The sequence below is a fragment of the Nymphaea colorata genome, chromosome 1, assembly GCF_008831285.2.
Source record: "Nymphaea colorata isolate Beijing-Zhang1983 chromosome 1, ASM883128v2, whole genome shotgun sequence".
Lineage (NCBI taxonomy): Eukaryota > Viridiplantae > Streptophyta > Magnoliopsida > Nymphaeales > Nymphaeaceae > Nymphaea > Nymphaea colorata.
Window position 1 is genome coordinate 43,807,050 of NC_045138.2, and position 20,135 is coordinate 43,827,184.

General features: G+C 38.2%; 2 protein-coding genes across 3 annotated transcripts in view; one reads left to right on the forward strand and one right to left on the reverse strand.

Moving 5' to 3' along the window:
- Positions 1-20,135, forward strand: part of LOC116263140 (DExH-box ATP-dependent RNA helicase DExH1) — a 100,160-nt gene that overhangs the window by 37,590 nt on the left and 42,435 nt on the right. For both annotated transcript variants that reach the window (XM_031642752.2, XM_031642761.2), the window contains one exon: positions 3,182-3,274. In XM_031642752.2, the coding sequence (XP_031498612.1) occupies positions 3,182-3,274 (93 nt within the window). The remainder of the gene's footprint in view (positions 1-3,181; positions 3,275-20,135) is intronic.
- On the reverse strand, positions 12,807-17,041 carry LOC126410068 (uncharacterized). Its single transcript, XM_050077891.1, has 2 exons — positions 15,145-17,041; positions 12,807-14,854 (listed from the first exon to the last, which is right to left on the reverse strand). Exons 1-2 carry the CDS (start codon positions 16,172-16,174, stop codon positions 14,817-14,819), a joined length of 1,068 nt encoding a protein of 355 aa, XP_049933848.1. The 5' UTR covers positions 16,175-17,041; the 3' UTR covers positions 12,807-14,816.

Sequence of the window (20,135 nt, forward strand, 5' to 3'; positions counted from 1 at the left end):
CGCACGACTCCGGCTGCAAGAGAAGAGGTAGGTGCCGATAATCTCCCGGCTCCTTCCCTACTTGAGCAGAGCAGAGGACTAGTTGAAATCGTCCCTAGTAGGCCACTTGATCTCTGCTAAAAACAGAGAGAAAGAGTGCGATCGACACTAGCTCTTAGGAGACTGATTTTCACGGTAAGAAACCGAGAGAGCTCGTCGGAATTCTGTTGGTAGACAGCCAATAAAATTTCAGCGAAATTGATCGGTTAATTCCCTTGGAAACTCGTCCACGGCAGCAGCAATCCAAACCCCACTCAGTCAAGGGATTGCTGTCGAAGAAGGAGATAGAAATTCCCCAAAAGTGAGCAAATTCGTATTCACGACTTGGCGGAATCAAACAGCCATCGGGCGGACATTGCAGGCAAATTCTGAAGCAAACCAGGGCGGGTTTCACTCTCTCGCTTATTCCAGTAGCATCGCCCTGGCCTTAGCGACATCCCCACCAAATTGCATGCAAATCCGTCCAACCATCGCGGAGAACCAGCTTTAGATAGAAACTCCGTCCCTGCTCGCCGGAATCTTGAACGCTGCAATTTTTCAGTCCAAAACCGAGAGGCACTCAATAACTTCTGGTTTTCCCAACTTGCTCATGGTCAGTATTATTGGTTATTAAGTTAGAATTTAATTGGCGAGGGCATTGTAGTCATTCCACCTCCTAAGCCCCTTAAAGAAAAGGAAACCAGCAGTGAGCATTACACGCAGCAGCTCCCTTTGGGGCTTCTCGCCTTAACGCTGGGAGTTACACTTCTCCCTATCACCTCTCAGCTTCAACCGTCCTCTCCACCCGCACCATCAACAGTCATCATGGAGGAGTTAAGGTACGTATTCAATTTCCTTAGCCTCTTCACCTCCTCTTGAAACCGTCCCTAAAGCCTCACCAGCCCAAGAGTCTTACCCTCTTAACTCGCCACTTGTCTAACTCTTGAATCCTCATCATTACCCCACTTTGAGTTATAACCCCATCTCCCCCTCGTGCATAACACCTATGCCCTCTTGTATGACCCTTTGGCTCTCCCCAAACCAAAACCGGCACCATCTTAAGTGCTCCACTCCTCACGCCACCTTGCCTCTCATCATTAGCCTCACATTAACTCTCCACTCAATGACCTTATCCAGCCCTCACGTGAATTAAGCTCCTTTCCATCCAAGTCCCTTAGTTTCCTCCCTTGGTGTAACCCATCCTCATAACCGACCATACTCATTAAGAGCCACCTCTCATCATTAGGAGCCATCTCACCTAGCCTTAATTTCACTCTCTCGTAGGATTAACCCTCCACCATCATACGCCTGACCCTTAGTCTATCTCTAAGCCATAACCAAACCCTTAGCAATTAATCTCCATCTCCCGGCTCTATACAACCTAACCCAAATCGAGCCTACCTAATCCCACTCCGAGCTCACTCCTTGTTCCGGGCTCGGTTTGACCCCTTGGAGTCCATTAGCTAGGTTCACCTCCAAGGATCGCACGTGATCAAATTAGCATCTCTACTACAGCAAGTAAGTCATCTTGCAGCCTCCCTCGCTCCAACCATCTCCCGAACATCTTCCTAGGCGCCAGGGTGACCTCGGCCAGGTGGGCCGAGCCCCTGCCTCCATCCAGGCGCTCCTCCATCACTTTGCTGTCTCTCTTGGCCGACCGAGGCCTGCAGCAGCCGTACACCATCCATTTCTGTTGTCGTGATCCTCTATCACTCTTGCCAGCTCTTACTAGAAGACCAGGCGTCCTAGACCAGGCGGGTCTAGCCTCCACTCCACCTCCTTGCTGTGATATCCGAGAGTGGCTAAGCCACTGGTTTTCTCTCGGATCCTATTGCTGTTTAAGTCGATCTCTCATCGGCTAGGTAACTTCTAAACATCCTATAGAACGGGGATATTGGGTGCATTTGCTTTCTAAGCCAGGCTCTAGCCATTTGCTACTGTCGGTAGTCCCTCCAAGGCACCTTGCCAAGGACACGACTGCGAGTAGCTAGACCACCAACGGGAAAGGGCATGGTTTGGCCGTTCTTAGGGATTGTATGCATGGTTTGGGAACGAATGATGAGTGAGTTGTGAGAGTTAAATCTGTATCGCTCGCGTTTGTACTAGCCTTAATCCCCTCAGTGTTGTAATAGGATTAAAGACTTGGGATAAGGAAAACATACTTGTATCTTATACCCAGGGTACTATTAAGCCGGGGTTGCTGTCCGGCGGGAAAAGTTTTGTAAATATAATTTGCTTAAGTGTGGACTTTAGGCTCCCGCGAGTTGATCCTGGACTTGGGATCTATTCTCGGGCGTAGAAATCGCTAGCCGGGTCTAGGTTCCCACCAGGTGGCAACGACAAAGCACACATCCCAGCCCTAATTTTATTAATTTAACAACTTTACACCAATGGCTAAAATATAATTACAGAGCAAGAATATTACAGATCTGGATGTATGTTTTAACACTCTCGTAGTTAAATCATCACAAGAAAGCAAAAGGTAGCCTTGAGTGCAAAAGTCTCTGAGATTCAAGTATGCACAACATCAAGGAGAGGCAAAGTAGAAATGGAATTGGAGAATCAGGAAGGGAAAAGTTTCTGATTGGAAGAAAGAAGCTTTAGATCTCTTTGGGCATATTGTTTGGAAGAACTTCACAACTTGGCTCAGGTGCCATGAAAGAATTTGGATATTGAACTTGATAATGCCACCAAAAGTTAAATTTTTGCAGAGAATAGAGGGAGAAAGAGGTGCACAAAGAGAGGGGGTTGGCGATTTCAATGATAGACTTCATAACGCTAATTCATTAATGGAATCTGTATATAATTTACTTGGGCAAAAACGTGCCTAGGATATAAGATGATTGATAATATTGTAGTTCAGCACATGTTTATTAAGTGCCATTACATTTTAAATGAGTTTAGATCTGCACAAAACAAAGCATGTTTCATCCATCACCATGTCTTGCCATACCCTTTTGACATGTCCAGTGAGCAGCACAATGGCCTGACTGCATTCCAGGGTGCCAAAATAAAGGTGGACTATATCTGTCTATCACCATGGATGTATATGCATGTACTGGGTAGTATTTTTTGTCTTGGATTTAATGTTTCTTACGGCCATGTCTGTATCATTACGGAAACTTTGAATAACCATTCAACTGATATGAAATTGGTGTTGCAGGAAGTTGATATTAGTTCTCATTATAGAAACTATAGTGCAAGTACGCGACGCTCCCTGGAAGCATGGTCTGGTAGTCAACTTGATTTAGGTCTTGTAAGTGATTTTTTCTCGAAGTATAATTGCTGTTTATTGATCTTTTCCTTTACCTTTGTTTGTAGCATTATCAGTTTAACTACTTGCCTTTTCTTGCTTTTTGTAATGCATATGTTCTCTTATCTTGCTTGTATTACATGATTCCTTATTTTGTTTACTCAGGTTCATATGTTTTTGCCAATGTTGCAGAATGCATATTGTAAGACACGTCATTAACAACAAAACTTAAACTCAACAAACTAAATGCTTCATCACTAATATTACAAAATACAACACCATCAAGCATCTTAATCATGTTAAGTGCATATTGGATATGGAGTATGGTTACGGGAAGAGCCAGGGGGCTGGCAGGGACCATATCCTCCTTAGATTTTGGAAAAACAAAATTTTACAGGCCAATATTTTTAGAAATTTTAGTTTGGTTCAGCTTTTGCAAAATTGAATAGACTCCTGTGAAATTTTTTCCTGGGCCCCCCAAAAAACAGTCCTGGCTGTGCCATCAACTCTAAAGCAAATGAAACTAACCAAATTGAGCAGTTGACAACAAAAATTATGAATTAAAACTGTGTCTATAAGCACTCTTAATTCACAAATACTTAATCAAAAGCTCATCAAGTCATGCACCTAATTCTTTTCATGCAGTTTGAACTTTAAAGTTTAAGTTTAGAAAAAAAACTGAATTTATCATTGTTTGGTGACTCTTCATTTCAGTCTTACATCTTTAATATCATTTATGACCTCTCCTCCAGCATCCATCTCTTCATCTTCAACTTCACCTCTTCTTCATTTTGCAATGGCAGTACTTGTTACTATTGCTTATGCTGGACCTGCTGAAGCCAATATATTTTGTGGTTTGCATGAATTAGTGTACACACATTCTGCGACTAATGAAGAATGACATTAGTTTGTGTGAATCTATTATTATTCTTTAAAACTATTAAGGCTCTTTTAATCAAGCAATCACAACCTCTCCATTTAGCTGGTCCACCTTCTTCTATCTTCATGGCCAGATGTTTGTGTCTATGTGCGTACATTTGGTATATTTCATGTAATTATAACTAATACTACATCTATCTTTATGTGCACACTCATGCACACTTGTGTATACATGTACTTAGGTGTATACATACCTTACAGACCATAGCAACAAATATAGTTCTTGGGTTTTAATTGGCGGTATTTTTCTTTGATGTTTTTTTGGCAAAGATGTTTTTTTTTTGGGGGGAAAATCTCATGAAAATCTGCAGTTTTTTTTTTCAAATAAAAAATTCAAAATATTAGGCAAAAATAAAATAAATGAGAAATTAAGAAAAAAACATTAAAAATATCTTGTTAAAATGATAAATTAATAAATAAAACAATGAAAAAAAGTCAAACAAAATGTCAAAATGAAAAAAAAAAATTAAAAAACGTGAAAAATTGGGATAAATTAAATTTTAATGTTTTTTAAAATATCATATATTTTCTTTGTTTCTAATTACTATTGCATTTTAAAAAATATCTTGTGAAAATGATACAATCATACAATAATAAATAAAACAAAGAAAAAAGATTGAACATAATGTCAAAATGAAAAAAATAAATAAAAATCTCAAAAAAATTGGGATAAATTAATTTTACTGTTTTTTATACAATGTATTTTGCCTTTTTAAAAAAAATTTCTTTCATTTTCTTTGTTAATATTGTGATTTTTTAGAAAATATTGCGATAAGTGTCTGGGATACATACATGCATACGTGTTTATATATATGCACACACTGTAAATAGAGCTGTTGGTGTTTCCCAATGGCTTGCAGCCAGGTTTTGTATATATGGAGGGATGAATCCCTCATTTTCTTCTTCAAGATTTTTCCAGAACCTTTTTCAGTAAATTAAAAGCATAGCTTTTTTTGCCTTGGAGTGCAGTTGTGCACGTATGAGATAGCCAAGCCTTTGTGCTTAGGTTTTTATGATTGTGAACAAGCATTATGTTGTGGATTGTTGAGTGATTTTTGTGTGGTTGTTTACATGGTATCAGAACTAGTTTTTGTAGCAGCCTTTTCAAAATTTATACAAGATCCTGTTGCTGCCTATTTGTGAAGACATGGTGGTTGAAAGTTTTCTATGTTCATTTCCTAAGAGTCCCTTTAGAATTCTTCTTCCTAGTTTGAAAGATCACATTCTGTATCCTTCCATGCTCAATGGTTCTATTTACCTTGTATAGGCTGGCAATCTAGGTGCTCATGTCAAGCCGCAAGCCCTGTGGTGCTACATCAAAGGCACATTACCCAAATTGAAGGCAAAATTAAACAAATCTTTTGTCATGATTGCATTATCAGAATGATGTGAAGTTTGCCTTAAAATAAAAAAAAAAAACTAGTTTTACTTGAACGCCTTTTAATTGAGGTTGTTGAGATCTTTAGGGACCAACACTTATTCTAATTAAAACATCGGAGTGAAGTATCTTCCAAATGAATCTATGGAATACATTGAAACAAATGAAATTACTCATCAAAAGATCTTACCTCAAAACTTCTTGTTAAGCTTTGTGCGTATGGAGGCTCGGGTCTATTCAGACCCGATCCACTTGTTTTCTAATCCACACGCCTAAACATACTAGGCGGTGGCACTTCTGTAAATGTTATATAATTTTGTACATTTTGTTATAACCTGATTAGGTTAATTCTTTAATACAGATTAAGGATCACACGGCTGGGTGCGCCGGTGACTCTCTTCCTCCATTTGTCTTCTCTTCTATTCTTTCTTCTCATTCTACCTGTTTTCAAACGGAGAGACGTGAATAAGCGAAGATTCTCACATGGTATCAGAGCCAGGTTACCTCATCCTCCGGTGAGTGGTTTCAGTTTGACGTGATTATCCCTAATCTGCCCTAAGTACTCTTTTCTGGCGTGGATATCCCTCATTTCAGTTTCTGCTTTGAATCTTGTGTGATTTACTCTAATCGATTTGCCCTAAATTGATTTGCCCTAATCAATTTGCCCTAATTTCTGTTCAATTTGCCCTAATTTCTGTTGCTGCCCCAATTTGCCCCAATTTTCTGCCTCACGTTGTTTGCCCTAATCATCTTCATTCAGTCATGGATCAGCCGACTCCCTCTCTTCTATCCTCCAGCTTTCTCTCCCAACTTATCTCCCAAAAACTGAATCATAGTAACTATTTGACTTGGAAACGTCAAATTGTCCCATTTATTAAAAGTCATAGACTCTATGGGCATATCGATGGCACTACTCCAGCACCTCCAAAATATATTTACCGTGAAGTGAAGAAGACCGTAGTGGGAGATCAAGCTACTGGGACTTCGGCTGGAAGTGAAACTAGCATTGAATATGAAACTCTTACGGAAAGTAATCTTGAATATGATGTTTGGCTGGCCCACGACCAGTCACTTGTTGCATATATTACTTCTACCTTGTCAGAGGAGGTATTAGGAGGTATTGATGATGATTTAACAACCTTAGAATTGTGGTCTACCCTTGCCACAACGTATTCTCAAGTATCGGAAGCACGGTTTCTGCAATTAAAAAGGCAATTTCAGGATATCAAGCATGGGACGTGTACAGTTTTGGAATATTTGAATGAAATAAAAAATGTAAGTGATCAACTTGCTGCCATTGGACGTCCTGTCAGCGATAAAGACAAAGTGCAACAAGCCTTGAGTGGCCTGGGAACAAAGTTTGATATTTTTTGCACAGCCTTGGAGGTCTTACCTGTCCTCCCATCCTTTGAAGATCTGAAAGCCAAGTTATTTCAACACGAAGCTAGTCGTGTTCAACGACAGAATTTGATTTCTCCCAACAGCCACAATGTATTCATCACAGGGACTCATGCATTGCAAGGGAATCGTACTCGCCCTTGGACTCCTCAGGTAGAAATGGGAAGAGGGATTCTCCCGACACCACCAGGCATGAATACTACTGCTGCCACATCTAGCAGGGTTCTGACTTGCTTCTATTGTAATAAGAGGGGGCATGTAAAATCAGAATGTTGGCACAATCCTCAGAATAAAAATAATCAAGTCAGGCGTGAAACAAGGCAGCAACAGGGTCAGTTTCATCCTCATCTAGCTCAAATCCAACATCCAATGTTTCATCGGAGGTGCAACAACTTCTTATGACAGCCTTATCTAAGCTCCACTTGAAGCAAAATGAGCAAGGAGAATGGTATGTGGACTCTGGAGCAGCAGCCCATGTTACTGGTGACACAGGTAATTTATCTAGTGTTTTCCCTTATTTAGATCAAGGCTCAGTTGTCACGGGAGATGGTTCCCATCACACAATATCGCACATTGGAAATGCACAAATATCTATGGGTTCTTCTTCCATTCCATTAAAGAATGTCCTTGTTGTTCCAAGTGTCAAGAAAAATATTATCTTAGTGTCCAAACTGATTGATGATACTCACTCCTTTGTTGAATTCACACCGTCTTCTGTTTATGTCAAGGATGCTCGAACCAAGAGGACATTTGCTGAGGGCACTCGCAAAGGAGATATGTATGTTCTTGAAGAAGCTCCAAAGCTGTCAAAATCTCACCCTTCAGATCCATGTTTTTCAATTCATAGTGAAATCAATGTCGCAGAATATAATAAGCCATCCATTTGGCATGGTCGGTTAGCTCATTGTAGTCAGTCTTTTGTTCGAAGTCTTGTACGGACTCTTAGATAAGTCCAGTCTGAGTTCAGTTAGTGAGTCCAGCATGTGCTCGAGTTGTCATATCTGTAAGAGCCATGCCCTTCATTTTCAATTAATAAATAAAAGAGCTTCAAAGGCTTTTGACACTATATATTCCGATGTTTGGGGGCCTGCTCCAATTCCTTCTTCTTTTGGGAGTAGATATTATGTCATTTTTATTGATTCATATTCCCGATATACTTGGATTCATTTCATGAAACACAAATCAGAAGTCTTCCGCCTGTTCACTCAATTTCATGCTTTGGTTCGGAATAAATACTCCAGCAATATTGTGCATTTTCAATGTGATGGTGGTGGTGAATTTATTTCTAATGAATTTACTGAGTATCTACTAGATAATGGGATCACTAGACAAATTTCATGCCCGCATACACCTCAGCAAAACGGAATTGCTGAAAGGAAAATAGGCATATTGTTGAAAGCGCCCTTAGCATGATGCATGACACAGACTTACCTATGACATTGTGGACCGAGGCTTTTCATACGGCTGTTCATGTTATAAACCGATTGCCATTGGCTTTGCTTGATGGAAAATCTCCATTTTTTCTATTACATCAAGAACAGCCGTGTTATGAAGATAGTGCTATGTGCATGTTGATGTTTCCTTACGAAACAAATTTCAAGATCGTGTTGTTTTGTGCAGATTTATAGGGTATGCAGAAAATTACAAGGGTTATAGGTGTTACAACCCTAAAACTGGGCATGTACATATTTCACGGCATGTTGTTTTTTATGAAAGCAGGTTACAGGAAGGCAACTTCTGGGACACTCAAGGACAAAAATGAGTTTTATGATACTTGGTTACATGCTGAAATCTTAAGACAAGGGGCGGAAAAGTTGAATGAACATAAGGAGCAAGCTGTTAATGAACCAGAAACACTTGTAAGTAGCTCCTTGGACAGCATGCCTCCATTTTCTCAGCCCAATGATCCACCTACACATAATCGGTTCTCAGGCCTGGTGTATTCTAGGCGATCGGTTCCTACTGCAGATCCAACTGCAGTTCCACGCCAGTCACAACGCGTGAGACATCCTATTGATAGATGGGTGAGCTATAATAATTTTTCTTTGGATTTTCAGTCGTTTATGACAGAAGTCAACAAAAAGGTGGAACCAAAATCTTATCACCATGCGAGTAAGGAAAAATGTTGGGTTGAAGCTATGAATGAGGAAATGGCAGTCTTGCATGAATGTCAAACTTGGCAGATTGTTCCCCGTCCAAATGATAAGAATGTTGTGGGTTCCAAGTGGGTTTACAAGTTGAAATATAAGCCAGATGGTAGCATTGATCGACATAAAGCACGTCTTGTGGCACGCGGGTTCACTCAGCAATATGGGGAAGATTATGATGAAACATTCAGTCCAGTCATCAAGATGGGAACAATATGTGTGATTATTTCTCTTGCAGTCTCATATGGATGGCCTCTTTATCAGTTAGATGTTAAAAATGCATTTCTTCATGGGATTCTTAAGGAAGAGGTTTACATGGAGCAACCTCCCGGCTATACTACTCATGATCCTCAACAATGGGTTTGTAAATTACAAAAATCTCTATATGGTTTGAAGCAAGCTTCTAGATCATGGTTCGATCGGTTTTCTCATCATATACAACAAGTTGGTTTTCTCCGAAGCTCTCTCGATCACTCTTTGTTTATCTATCATTCTGGTGAAGCTACCACTTGGTTGCTTATATATGTTGATGATATTATTATCACTGGGAACTCTGCATCACATATATCTTATGTTAAAGATATGTTGAAGCAAAAATTCAAGATGAAGGATCTCGGCGAATTACGGTATTTTTTGGGTGTTGAGCTTGACAGGACGAATGATAGATTGACTTTTACGCAGCACAAGTATACTCTTGATGTTTTGGACAAGGCAGACATGACTAATTGCAAACCCATAACTACTCCTAGTGTTCTGAACACTAAGTTGACTTCATCTGATGGAATTGCAGCATACTCCGATCCTACATTCTATCGCAGCATTGTTGGTATGTTACAATACCTCACTTTTACTCGCCCAGACATAGTATATGCTGTAAATCAGATTTCTCATTTCATGCATGCACCCACAGAAGGACATATGGATGCCGCTAAGCGGATATTGCGGTATCTCAAAGCTACTTTTGGAGATGGACTAGTCTACATAAAATGTCCCAATGTTTCTCTTGGGCATAGCATATATACATATATTGATGCAGACTGGGCAGGAACCCCGATGATCGACGATCAGTTTCAGGTTTTTGACTTTTTCTTGATTCTAATCTCATTTGTTGGAGCAGTAAAAAGCAGCGTGCTGTTGCACGATCCAGTACTGAGGCAGAGTACAGAGCAATGGCTGCAGGGACAGCTGAAGCATCATGGTTACGACATTTGCTTGGAGAGCTTAATCTTCCTATTGCCCAGTCATCATTACTACGTGACAATCAAAGTGCGATAAAAATTGCCTTCAACCCCATTTTGCATAATCGTACCAAACACATAGAGATTGATTAACACTTCATCCGTCAGAAGGTTGAAGAAGCCGAGATCTTGCCTACTTATATATCCACCAGTGAACAGATAGCTGATATCTTTACTAAAGGACTCACAGGGCAGCACTTTTGGGAATTGAAGAACAAGTTATGCATGATCAAATCTCATGCACAACTTGAGGGGGGTTGTTAAGCTTTGTGCGTATGGAGGCTCGAGTCTATTCAGACCCGATCCACTTCTTTTCTAATCCACACGCCTAAACATACTAGGCGGTGGCACTTCTGTAAATGTTATATAATTTTTGTACATTTTGTTATAACCTGATTAGGTTAATTCTTTAATACAGATTAAGGATCACACGGCTGGGTGCGCCGGTGACTCTCTTCCTCCATTTGTCTTCTCTTCTATTCTTTCTTCTCATTCTACCTGTTTTCAGACGGAGAGACGTGAATAAGCGAAGATTCTCACACTTCTCACCAAAATGAGTTCATTGAAAAACATAGAGATATTGTACACACTATTAAAACATTAATTATTTCAAGAAATATTCCTAAATGTTTGAAGTTGAGGCAGTCCGTGGGTCCATTTATCCTGGTCATCCATTGCCTTCAATAATTTTAAAAGTCATGTCTCCATTTGAATGACTAAAACAGTAACTGATTCTCAAATACTTAGGCCATGAGGTGTATAGTGTAGCTGGTGAAGCTAGCACCTCTGAAAGGTGGCATTATTAATTCTATTCTTGTAGGTGCTGTGCCTTGGTGTCAATGGGATGGGAGCGATATACTAGTCGATGTGCATTGGACCCACACAAGGTGTCACACCCCAAATTTTCACTCAATTTTTTTTTTCTTTTAAATGCATAGTGGACACAGACTTTTAGCAATGTGATGGGCTCGATAACTTGGTATAAATCACATGAAACCTAGATTGACCATTCGTTTTCATTATAACAATAAAAACATATTCAAAGACTCCTTTATGCAAAATAGACACTATGACCCTATTTACATTTTTCGTTGTACAATATTACAAAAACTTGAAAAAGGAAAACTTCAACCGTCGATGATGTGCTGACATGAACACTAGTTCAGTGGAATGTGAGCTATGTAAATCAGGCCTGATCTTGAGAATACAAATGCTTCAAGAGATACACTCTTGAAGATCCCAACAACTTCAATAGGTAATACACAACCAAACCTCAAACTTGAGGAGAAGATACCAAATCTATTAATCTCAATAGAAGAATACACAAGAGAGGCCTAAAAGCCTTAACCAAACAAGGGACAACAGTCCCATATATATAGTACAATGAAAGGGAGAGAAGAAGGAGGAGTTGGCTGTTGGGCCAGCTCCAACGGCTAGAAATCTAGCCGTTGGAAGCTGGTCCAACAGCTAGTTCCCTTTTACAAAAAGGAAAAGGTAAAAATAGAAAAAGAAAAGAAAATAAAAAGTACATAAAAAAGAAAAGGAAGCAAATAAAATAAAATACATAACACCTATGCATACATAGATATTCATATATACAAATCATATATGAAACATATGTATACTTACATAATGTCTAATATTTAAATTCTAACACCCCCCCTCAAACTTACGGTGTGATCATCGAAAGTTTGCCAAGAAGAAACTGAAAACGTGCTGAAGCAAGTGCCTTGGTGAAGAAATCTCCAAGTTGATATTCGGAAGGGACAAAGGATATATCGATTGTTCGGCTAAGATATTCTTCTCTCACATAGTGACAATCCATTTCAATATGCTTCGTCCTTTCATGAAAAGTATGATTGCTAGCAATGTAGATGGCACTTTTATTGTCGCAGCAGAGCTTGGTTGCTTCATTTAAGTCAATTCCAATGTCTTTCAATAAGCTTTTTAACCACACAATCTCCATGGTGGTGGTGGCCATGGCACGATATTCTGCTTCAGTTGATGATAGAGAGACTTTATTTTGTTTTTTGCATCTCCACGAAATAAGAGAGTCACCTAGAAAAACACAAAGACCGGTGGTGGAATGCCTGTTATTAGGATCTCCACCCCAATCAGCATCAGTATAGGCAATCATATTCAAGTTTGATGAGGAGGATAGAAAAAGTCCTTTAGTGATTGTGTGTTTGACATATCGAACAATCCTCAATGCGGCTCCCATGTGTACAGAAGTGAGACTTTGTTGAAATTGACTTATGACATGTACCGCATGTGATATGTCAGGCCTTGTGATAGATAAATATGTGAGAGCTCCAACCAATTGACGAAATGGAGTGGGATTTTCTAGAATTTTTCCATCATCAATCTTCATCTTTACTCCTAAGGCTTCAGGAGTGTCTACCACCTTGTCATCGGTGATACCTGATCTGCTTATAATGTCATTGACAAACTTCATTTGTGAGAGTAAGTATCCTCTTCTACTATAAGCTACTTCAATACCAAGAAAATAGGTTAGTTTACCCAAATCAGTCATTTCAAATTCATTTTTTAGAAAGTCCTTTACCTGCATAATTCTGTTGGCATCATTACCTGTAATAATCATATCATCTACATATAAAAGTAACACAATTATACCTATAGCAGTATTTTTAACAAACATAGCAGTGTCAGAATAGCATGATTTAAAACCTTGTTTGAACATAACATTGCTAAACATGTCAAACCAAGCTTTTGGAGCTTGTTTCAAGCCATATAATGCCTTTCTAAGATAAAGAACTTTTCCTTGAAGTAAATCAAGCCCAGGGGGTGAATCCATGTATACCTCTTCATTTAAGTATCCATTCAAAAAAGCATTTTTGACATCCAATTGATATATAAACCATTGTTTAATGGAGGCAATGGCAATAAGAGCTCTAACAGAGGTCATACGAGCAACAGGGGCGAAGGTTTCTTCGTAATCAATCCCATATTCTTGGGCATATCCTTTGGCAACAAGTCTAGCTTTATACATTTCAAGTGATCCATCACTTCTAGTCTTGACTTTGTAAACCCACCTACATCCTATTGTCCTTTTCCCTATAGGAAGAGACACAATGTCCCAAGTTTTATTGTCTTCAAGGGCTCTAAGTTCATTGTTCATTGCTTCAATCCAATGTGGGTTAGTTTTGGCTTCAAGATAGGATGAAGGTTCAACATGAGAGTGAATAGCTAATAAGCAAGCTCTATGTTTTGGGGAAAAAGACTCATAGGAAACAAATTTTTGAGGTGGATGAGAATCTCTTTGAGATCTCCTAAGAGTAGGTTGAGACTCTTGGATGTTTTGTTGAGACCTTCTCTTATAAACTATAACTTCTCTTGGTGATCCATCACTTCTTGGTGAAGATCTATCAAAAAGAGTATTCTCAACCTCATTTTGAGCATCATTATGTGAAGAAGGCAAAACATCATCATCATTATCAACATCATCATCATTTATCCATAAAAAAGAATAGTCATCTTCATGCTTGGGTTTATTTTCATTAAAGCCATTTTCTTCTTCTAAAAATATCACATTTCTTGAAACATACACCTTATCTTTTTCAATATCATAGCATCTATACCCTTTTTGAGTTTCGGAATAGCCAATAAAGACACATTGAATAGCCCTAGATGAAAGTTTATCATTTTTGTCATTTAAAATGAAACATTTGCAACCAAAGACTTTGAATCTTTTATAAGTTGGCTCCAAGTTAAAAAGTTTTTGAAAAGGTGAAATATTTTCTAAAACTTTAGAGGACATTCTATTAATCAAGTAAATGGATGTTAAAATTGCTTCAGCCCAAAAATTTTTTGGAACATTTTTTGATATAAGAAGAGCTCTTGTTGTTTCAAGAATATGTCTATGTTTTCTTTCGGCGACTCCATTTTGTTGGGGGGTTTTGGGACAAGACTTTTGGTGTATAACTCCCTTTTCTTTTAGGAATTCTTCAAATTCATTGGAAATGAATTCTCCCCCGGAATCACTTCTAAAAATTTTAAGGTTTGCATCAAATTGAGTTTTGATCATGTTGTAAAAGTTTTTAAAATTCATAAAGACTTCCGATTTGCGTTTAAGAAAGTAAACCCAAGCATATCGAGAGTAATCATCCACAAAAATGACATAATAAACTAAACCACCTTTAGACATAATAGGAGCGGGACCCCATACATCCGAATGCACTAATTCAAAAGGTGCTTTTGCAACAAAATTTCTATTTCCAAAAGGTAAAGCCTTAATTTTGGCTTTAATACAATCATCACAAGAGATCATTTCTTTACATTTCTCTTCCAAAAAAGGGATACAAGACATTTTTCCTAAACTTGAATGCCCAAGTCTTTGATGCCAAACTTGAATGTCACTCTTCTTGACTATATTGCAAGTAGGGTTGGAAAGATCCAAATAGTCAACATAGTAGAGATCATTTTTCCTAGAACCTTCCCCAATCGTCTTCTTGGAAAGATGGTCCTGTATCAAAAATTTATTTTGTGAGAAGACAATATCACATCCATGATTTGTTATTTGAGAAACCGACAAGAGATTTAAGTTAAGTTTGGGAATAAATCTAACTTTTGGTATTTTAAAAACTTTTGAATTAAAATTTTGATCAATATTCCCAACACATTTGATTTCAAGAGGAGTTCCATCGGCGGTTTTAACAAATGGGCACGATTCTTCCTTAGTGCATTCGGTAAGCAAAGAATTACAAGGGGTTATATGAAATGAAGCTCCGGAATCAAGAATCCAAGAGTACTTACTTGATGATGTAGATGCCACGGTTGCTCCGGAGATTGGAGAAGTCCCTCCTCCTTTGAAAAGCGGTTGAAGAGCATCAATAAGCTTTGGTTGGAGGGCACTTACAAGTTTGTCTAGGTCAAATCGATTGCTTTCTTCATACATTATCCCAGCCACACTTGTCTTTTTATCAAATCTCCTCAATTTAGGACATCTAAGTTTGGTATGTCCTTCTTCTTGACAATGGAAACATATAATCTTCTTGTTGCCATTATTGCTATGCTCATAGTTTCGATTAAAGTGAGGAGGCCTATAAGTTCTCATATGAGCACCGGGTCTTGAGGTAGCAAGAACACTTTCACTCTTGTCTTTTGAAAAATTGAGTCTATTTTCCTCCATTTGAAGTTCCGCTATGGCTTCGTTCATGGATGGCACTTTATGCCTATGGAGCAAGGAAGTTTTGACTCCATCATATTCCGATCTAAGACCAAGAATGAATTTATAAAATTTCTCCCTTTGGATTTGTTTTTCTCTAACTCCAATGTCTCTTGGATCATACCATTCGGGTTCAAATAGAGCAAGTTCGTCCCATAATTGCTCCATTTCTCCAACGTATTCTTTAATGGACTTGTCTCCTTGTTGGAGACTTGCAATCTTCATTTGAAGATTGCACATGTAGGCCACATCCTTCATAGTGTGGGTTTTCTTGAGAAATTCCCAAGCTTCATGAGCAAAATTATGTTTTGCTATTTGGCCCATGGTTGTAGTATCAACACAAGCAATAATCCAAGTGATAATCTTGTGGTGTCCTATCTTCCACTCTTCCCATTTTCTCTCATATTCATTCATAGCCTTGTCTTTTTCAACTCCATCTAGTTCTTGAGCTTTACCATCTATGGTCTTGGTGAGGACTAATTGAGGTTCACTTTTTGACCCATCAACGAGTCCCCATAGGCCTTTACTTCTAATAAAATGTTCCATAGTTTTTGCCCTAGAAACATAATTTGATAAAGTTAATTTGGGAAGAGGAGTAGAGGAAGTTCTTTCATCCATAATGTGTACCTTGTAAAGGAGACGTTGAGGTAGTGCTAGGATGAAAAACAGCCACACAAAAATGAAGCTTTCGACGCGTCAAAGACTGCCACAATCTTCACCACCAAGGGAGCTTTATCCCGTCACAAATATCACCAAAAGAAGCCAGCAAAATAACAGCACCTTCTTGTGTCAAATTTCAGCCAACAATATATCGAACACTTGGAGTGCTTCACAGCTCCAAGGAAAGAGTAATAACTGGATCTTCAAGCTGTCCTCTAAGCTTGAAAGACAGCAACGCAAAGAGCCAAAACGAGGCTCTGATACCATGTAAATCAGGCCTGATCTTGAGAATACAAATGCTTCAAGAGATACACTCTTGAAGATCCCAACAACTTCAATAGGTAATACACAACCAAACCTCAAACTTGAGGAGAAGATACCAAATCTATTAATCTCAATAGAAGAATACACAAGAGAGGCCTAAAAGCCTTAACCAAACAAGGGACAACAGTCCCATATATATAGTACAATGAAAGGGAGAGAAGAAGGAGGAGTTGGCTGTTGGGCCAGCTCCAACGGCTAGAAATCTAGCCGTTGGAAGCTGGTCCAACAGCTAGTTCCCTTTTACAAAAAGGAAAAGGTAAAAATAGAAAAAGAAAAGAAAATAAAAAGTACATAAAAAAGAAAAGGAAGCAAATAAAATAAAATACATAACACCTATGCATACATAGATATTCATATATACAAATCATATATGAAACATATGTATACTTACATAATGTCTAATATTTAAATTCTAACAAGCTATGCCCATTGATCCACTTGATGCCTCTGCTTGCTACGTCTTGAAAAGAATGCCAATAGAAGGCTGAGCCTTCAAAATGCAATGGATAACTAGCAAATACAATAGTGTGTTTATATATAATAATATTCATTGGCTAAGTCACATGGACTCTTCTATTTTGCTGTCACACCCACATCGATGAGATGCAGGTGTGGCTCCGACTCGCACCTGAGCCCAGTCAACGGAAGCTAGGTGCAGTCAACTCCCGTCGGGTCCAATGTGTCCCTTTTTTGGTTCTTTTTTAATTTGTTAAAACATAAACGAAAAGGGTGTTAGGGCGCTAACTCGTTTCAGTCGAAGCCCTCATCCCTACTACCTTTGCGCATGCCCTATGTCACACAGGTACTTTGTTTGAGTGAGGTAACCATTTTCACAAGTGTACGAGATGGGTATGGGTATGCCCTTGGACACGGGCCGAACATGGTCAAACTAGTGTCGGGTGCGGTCAATGCTCCCACCTGTATCCATCCTTTTTTGGACTCGGTCAAAGTTGACCAAGTCCATTTTTGTCCTTTGATTAGGTTTTATTTTAAACTATCATGTTTATGCAATGGAAATGAAGAGCCCTTGATAGACACTAAAGGGCTGTTCATTTTCTTCGTGGTTTAACTCCACCTATTCAGCTAGATTTTACAGCGAACATTAATTTTTTGGCAACTTCCTTTTCTTTAATAGAACTTTCTATCTATGTCACATAGGTACGGGTACTGGTTCAGACTATTTTCAAAAAACTTGGGTACGGGGGTATGACTATATATATATATATATATATAACTTAAAATCAAAATTCAAACAAAATAACACATTCATGATTCAAAATTTATAGTTTCTAAAGAAGAAACTATTGAACAAAATATGAAAATACAGTTTTGTATGTGTTTTATGAGTATAAATGGTGTAAATAACAAAACTGAAATTCTAGAAATTTTGGATAGGAAAGGACTCGGTCAACTTTGATCGAGTCCTAAATCGGATGGATACGGTCTTGGGTACGTTGACCGTATCCGGTACTGTTTGACCAGTACCCAAGAGGAACCCGGGACAGTATCAATACCAGTACCGGTGTCGTACCTGACCGCTACGAGTACGCTGCCTTTACAGGTGACAAAGCTTTCTGTATAGTTTTGTTTGCTTAAAATCTTATTTTTGTCTATGCATAATATATATATATATATATATATACAGTGCTTACGGCCATGTCCCCGTCCCCAAATTTTTGAAAGTGCTCCGCACCCATACCCGTACTGGCACTTGTACCTGCACCTATGTTACATAGCCCATGCCATGTCGTGCTCCCCCATCTGGCGATCTTCCACAACGGCGGCGGTCTTCAATCTGTTTTTTAGCGATGAGGTGTTGATTCAGCCACCATCCAACGATGAGGTCACGAGAGGCATTGCTGCACTGTGTCTCCACCCAAACCTGTCGGAAAACAGATGGATTGATGCTGAAGACTCTGAATCCACCATAACCCAACCGCCTGCCTGATTCCAGCATGAGGAATCGCTCCATCTGTTCATTTTCTTGCGGCCCCTAGTGTGCTTGTCTTTCATTGCATCTCTTTTAAGCCAATTTTACTGCTGTTTTATACTTTCATATCGTGCCATCGTGGTATACAGCCTATATGCCTAAACAGAATACAGTTCTCAACTTCTCATGTTCTGTACTTTGTAGTTTTTGGATCATGGTAGACACTGCTGAGTTCTGATTGCAATTGCTATTATTGCTGTATACATTTGCCTTATTAATTTTTTATTTTAGATGCTCGTTCTTGAGTATACTATAAAAGTTTCAAAGTTCAACTAACAAATATATATTGTCAGCTGTGTAGATATGCAGCCATGTGTATATATTTGCTACTGATATAGTGATATATTGTCAAGTTATAAACTTATGATATATAATGTAAGCTTTCGTATGTATGCATTATGCAGCCGACCAGCCGTGTTCGGTGTTGTTCTTTTGAAGTTTTTGATTTCAAATTTTCACTTTTCTGCTTCTATAAGTCTATCATTTTTTATTTGCTCGATGTTAAGATGCCAAGATGGTTGGTATGTTATATTATCAAATTACTATATATAATATATTATAGATGTTCTTACATGCTCGTATGCAATGCAATTGTGCAAGTATGTTATATTATATATATTAATAGCTAAATTGTAATAATAATATATACATGTTCATGCGGTTATTTGTAATTACTTAATTGTCACAGAGTTTTGTTATATACATGTATGACAAAGACTGCAGGATTGTATATATATATATATTCATATCATATCATATATATATATATATATATATATATATGATATGAATATTTATGACAAATAGTGCAGGATTTTATAGATACATATATATATTATAATAATAAATTAATAATAATAAAAAAAATACCCTTGCCGCATTCCCGCACCTAAATTTTTTGGGATGCGCCGCTCTAGCACCTGCACCTCCACCTATTTGACATAGTTCATTGGCACTATACTACCTAAAAATACTAGACATCTGTCATATGCATTGTAATATCTGCACATTTTTTATGTCAAAACTTGATTTTTAAGGGAATCTGATTGTATGACTACATTTTGAAAGAGGGGTAAAATCGAAATTTTATCTACCAATCATGGGCAATTGGACCTAATTCATGTTTATGAGCTTTAGAATAGGGATTTTAACTATGAACATTGCTTATAAATGCAAGATGGTACATATTAGGGTATAAAGGCAAAAATGAAATTTTTGCCTATTGCTAAGGCGGTAAAACTGATATATATAAATATTCTGGATAAACTCAGAAAATTAGGGAAGAAAGACCAAATTGTTGAGGCAAAGTGAACCAGAAGATTTGAAAGAATATACTTACTATACAAAAGGTTATATATATATATACACAGACACACAGATCAGGAGAGAGAGAGAGAAGCTGAAATCCTTTGGCCATTTGTCATTAGGCTGTATATGTGAGACATCCATATGGCTGGAGAATTTCAGCTTATATATATATATATATATATAATTTTGCCAGGAAGACCAAACTTCTAGGTCTTAAAAGTTAGTTAGAATTTATTGAAATTACATATTTATATACATAGCAAAAAGGGTGTATTTGGAAGTTAATACAGAAAATAA

Coding starts and splice junctions, on each gene's coding strand:
- LOC126410068 (XM_050077891.1), bottom strand. CDS start 16,174: ATGGATGAAAGAACTTCCTCTACTCCTCTTCCCAAATTAACTTTATCA. Junction 14,855..15,144: donor CGTGGCATCTACATCATCAA/GTAAGTACTCTT, acceptor TTTTTGATACAG/GACCATCTTTCCAAGAAGAC.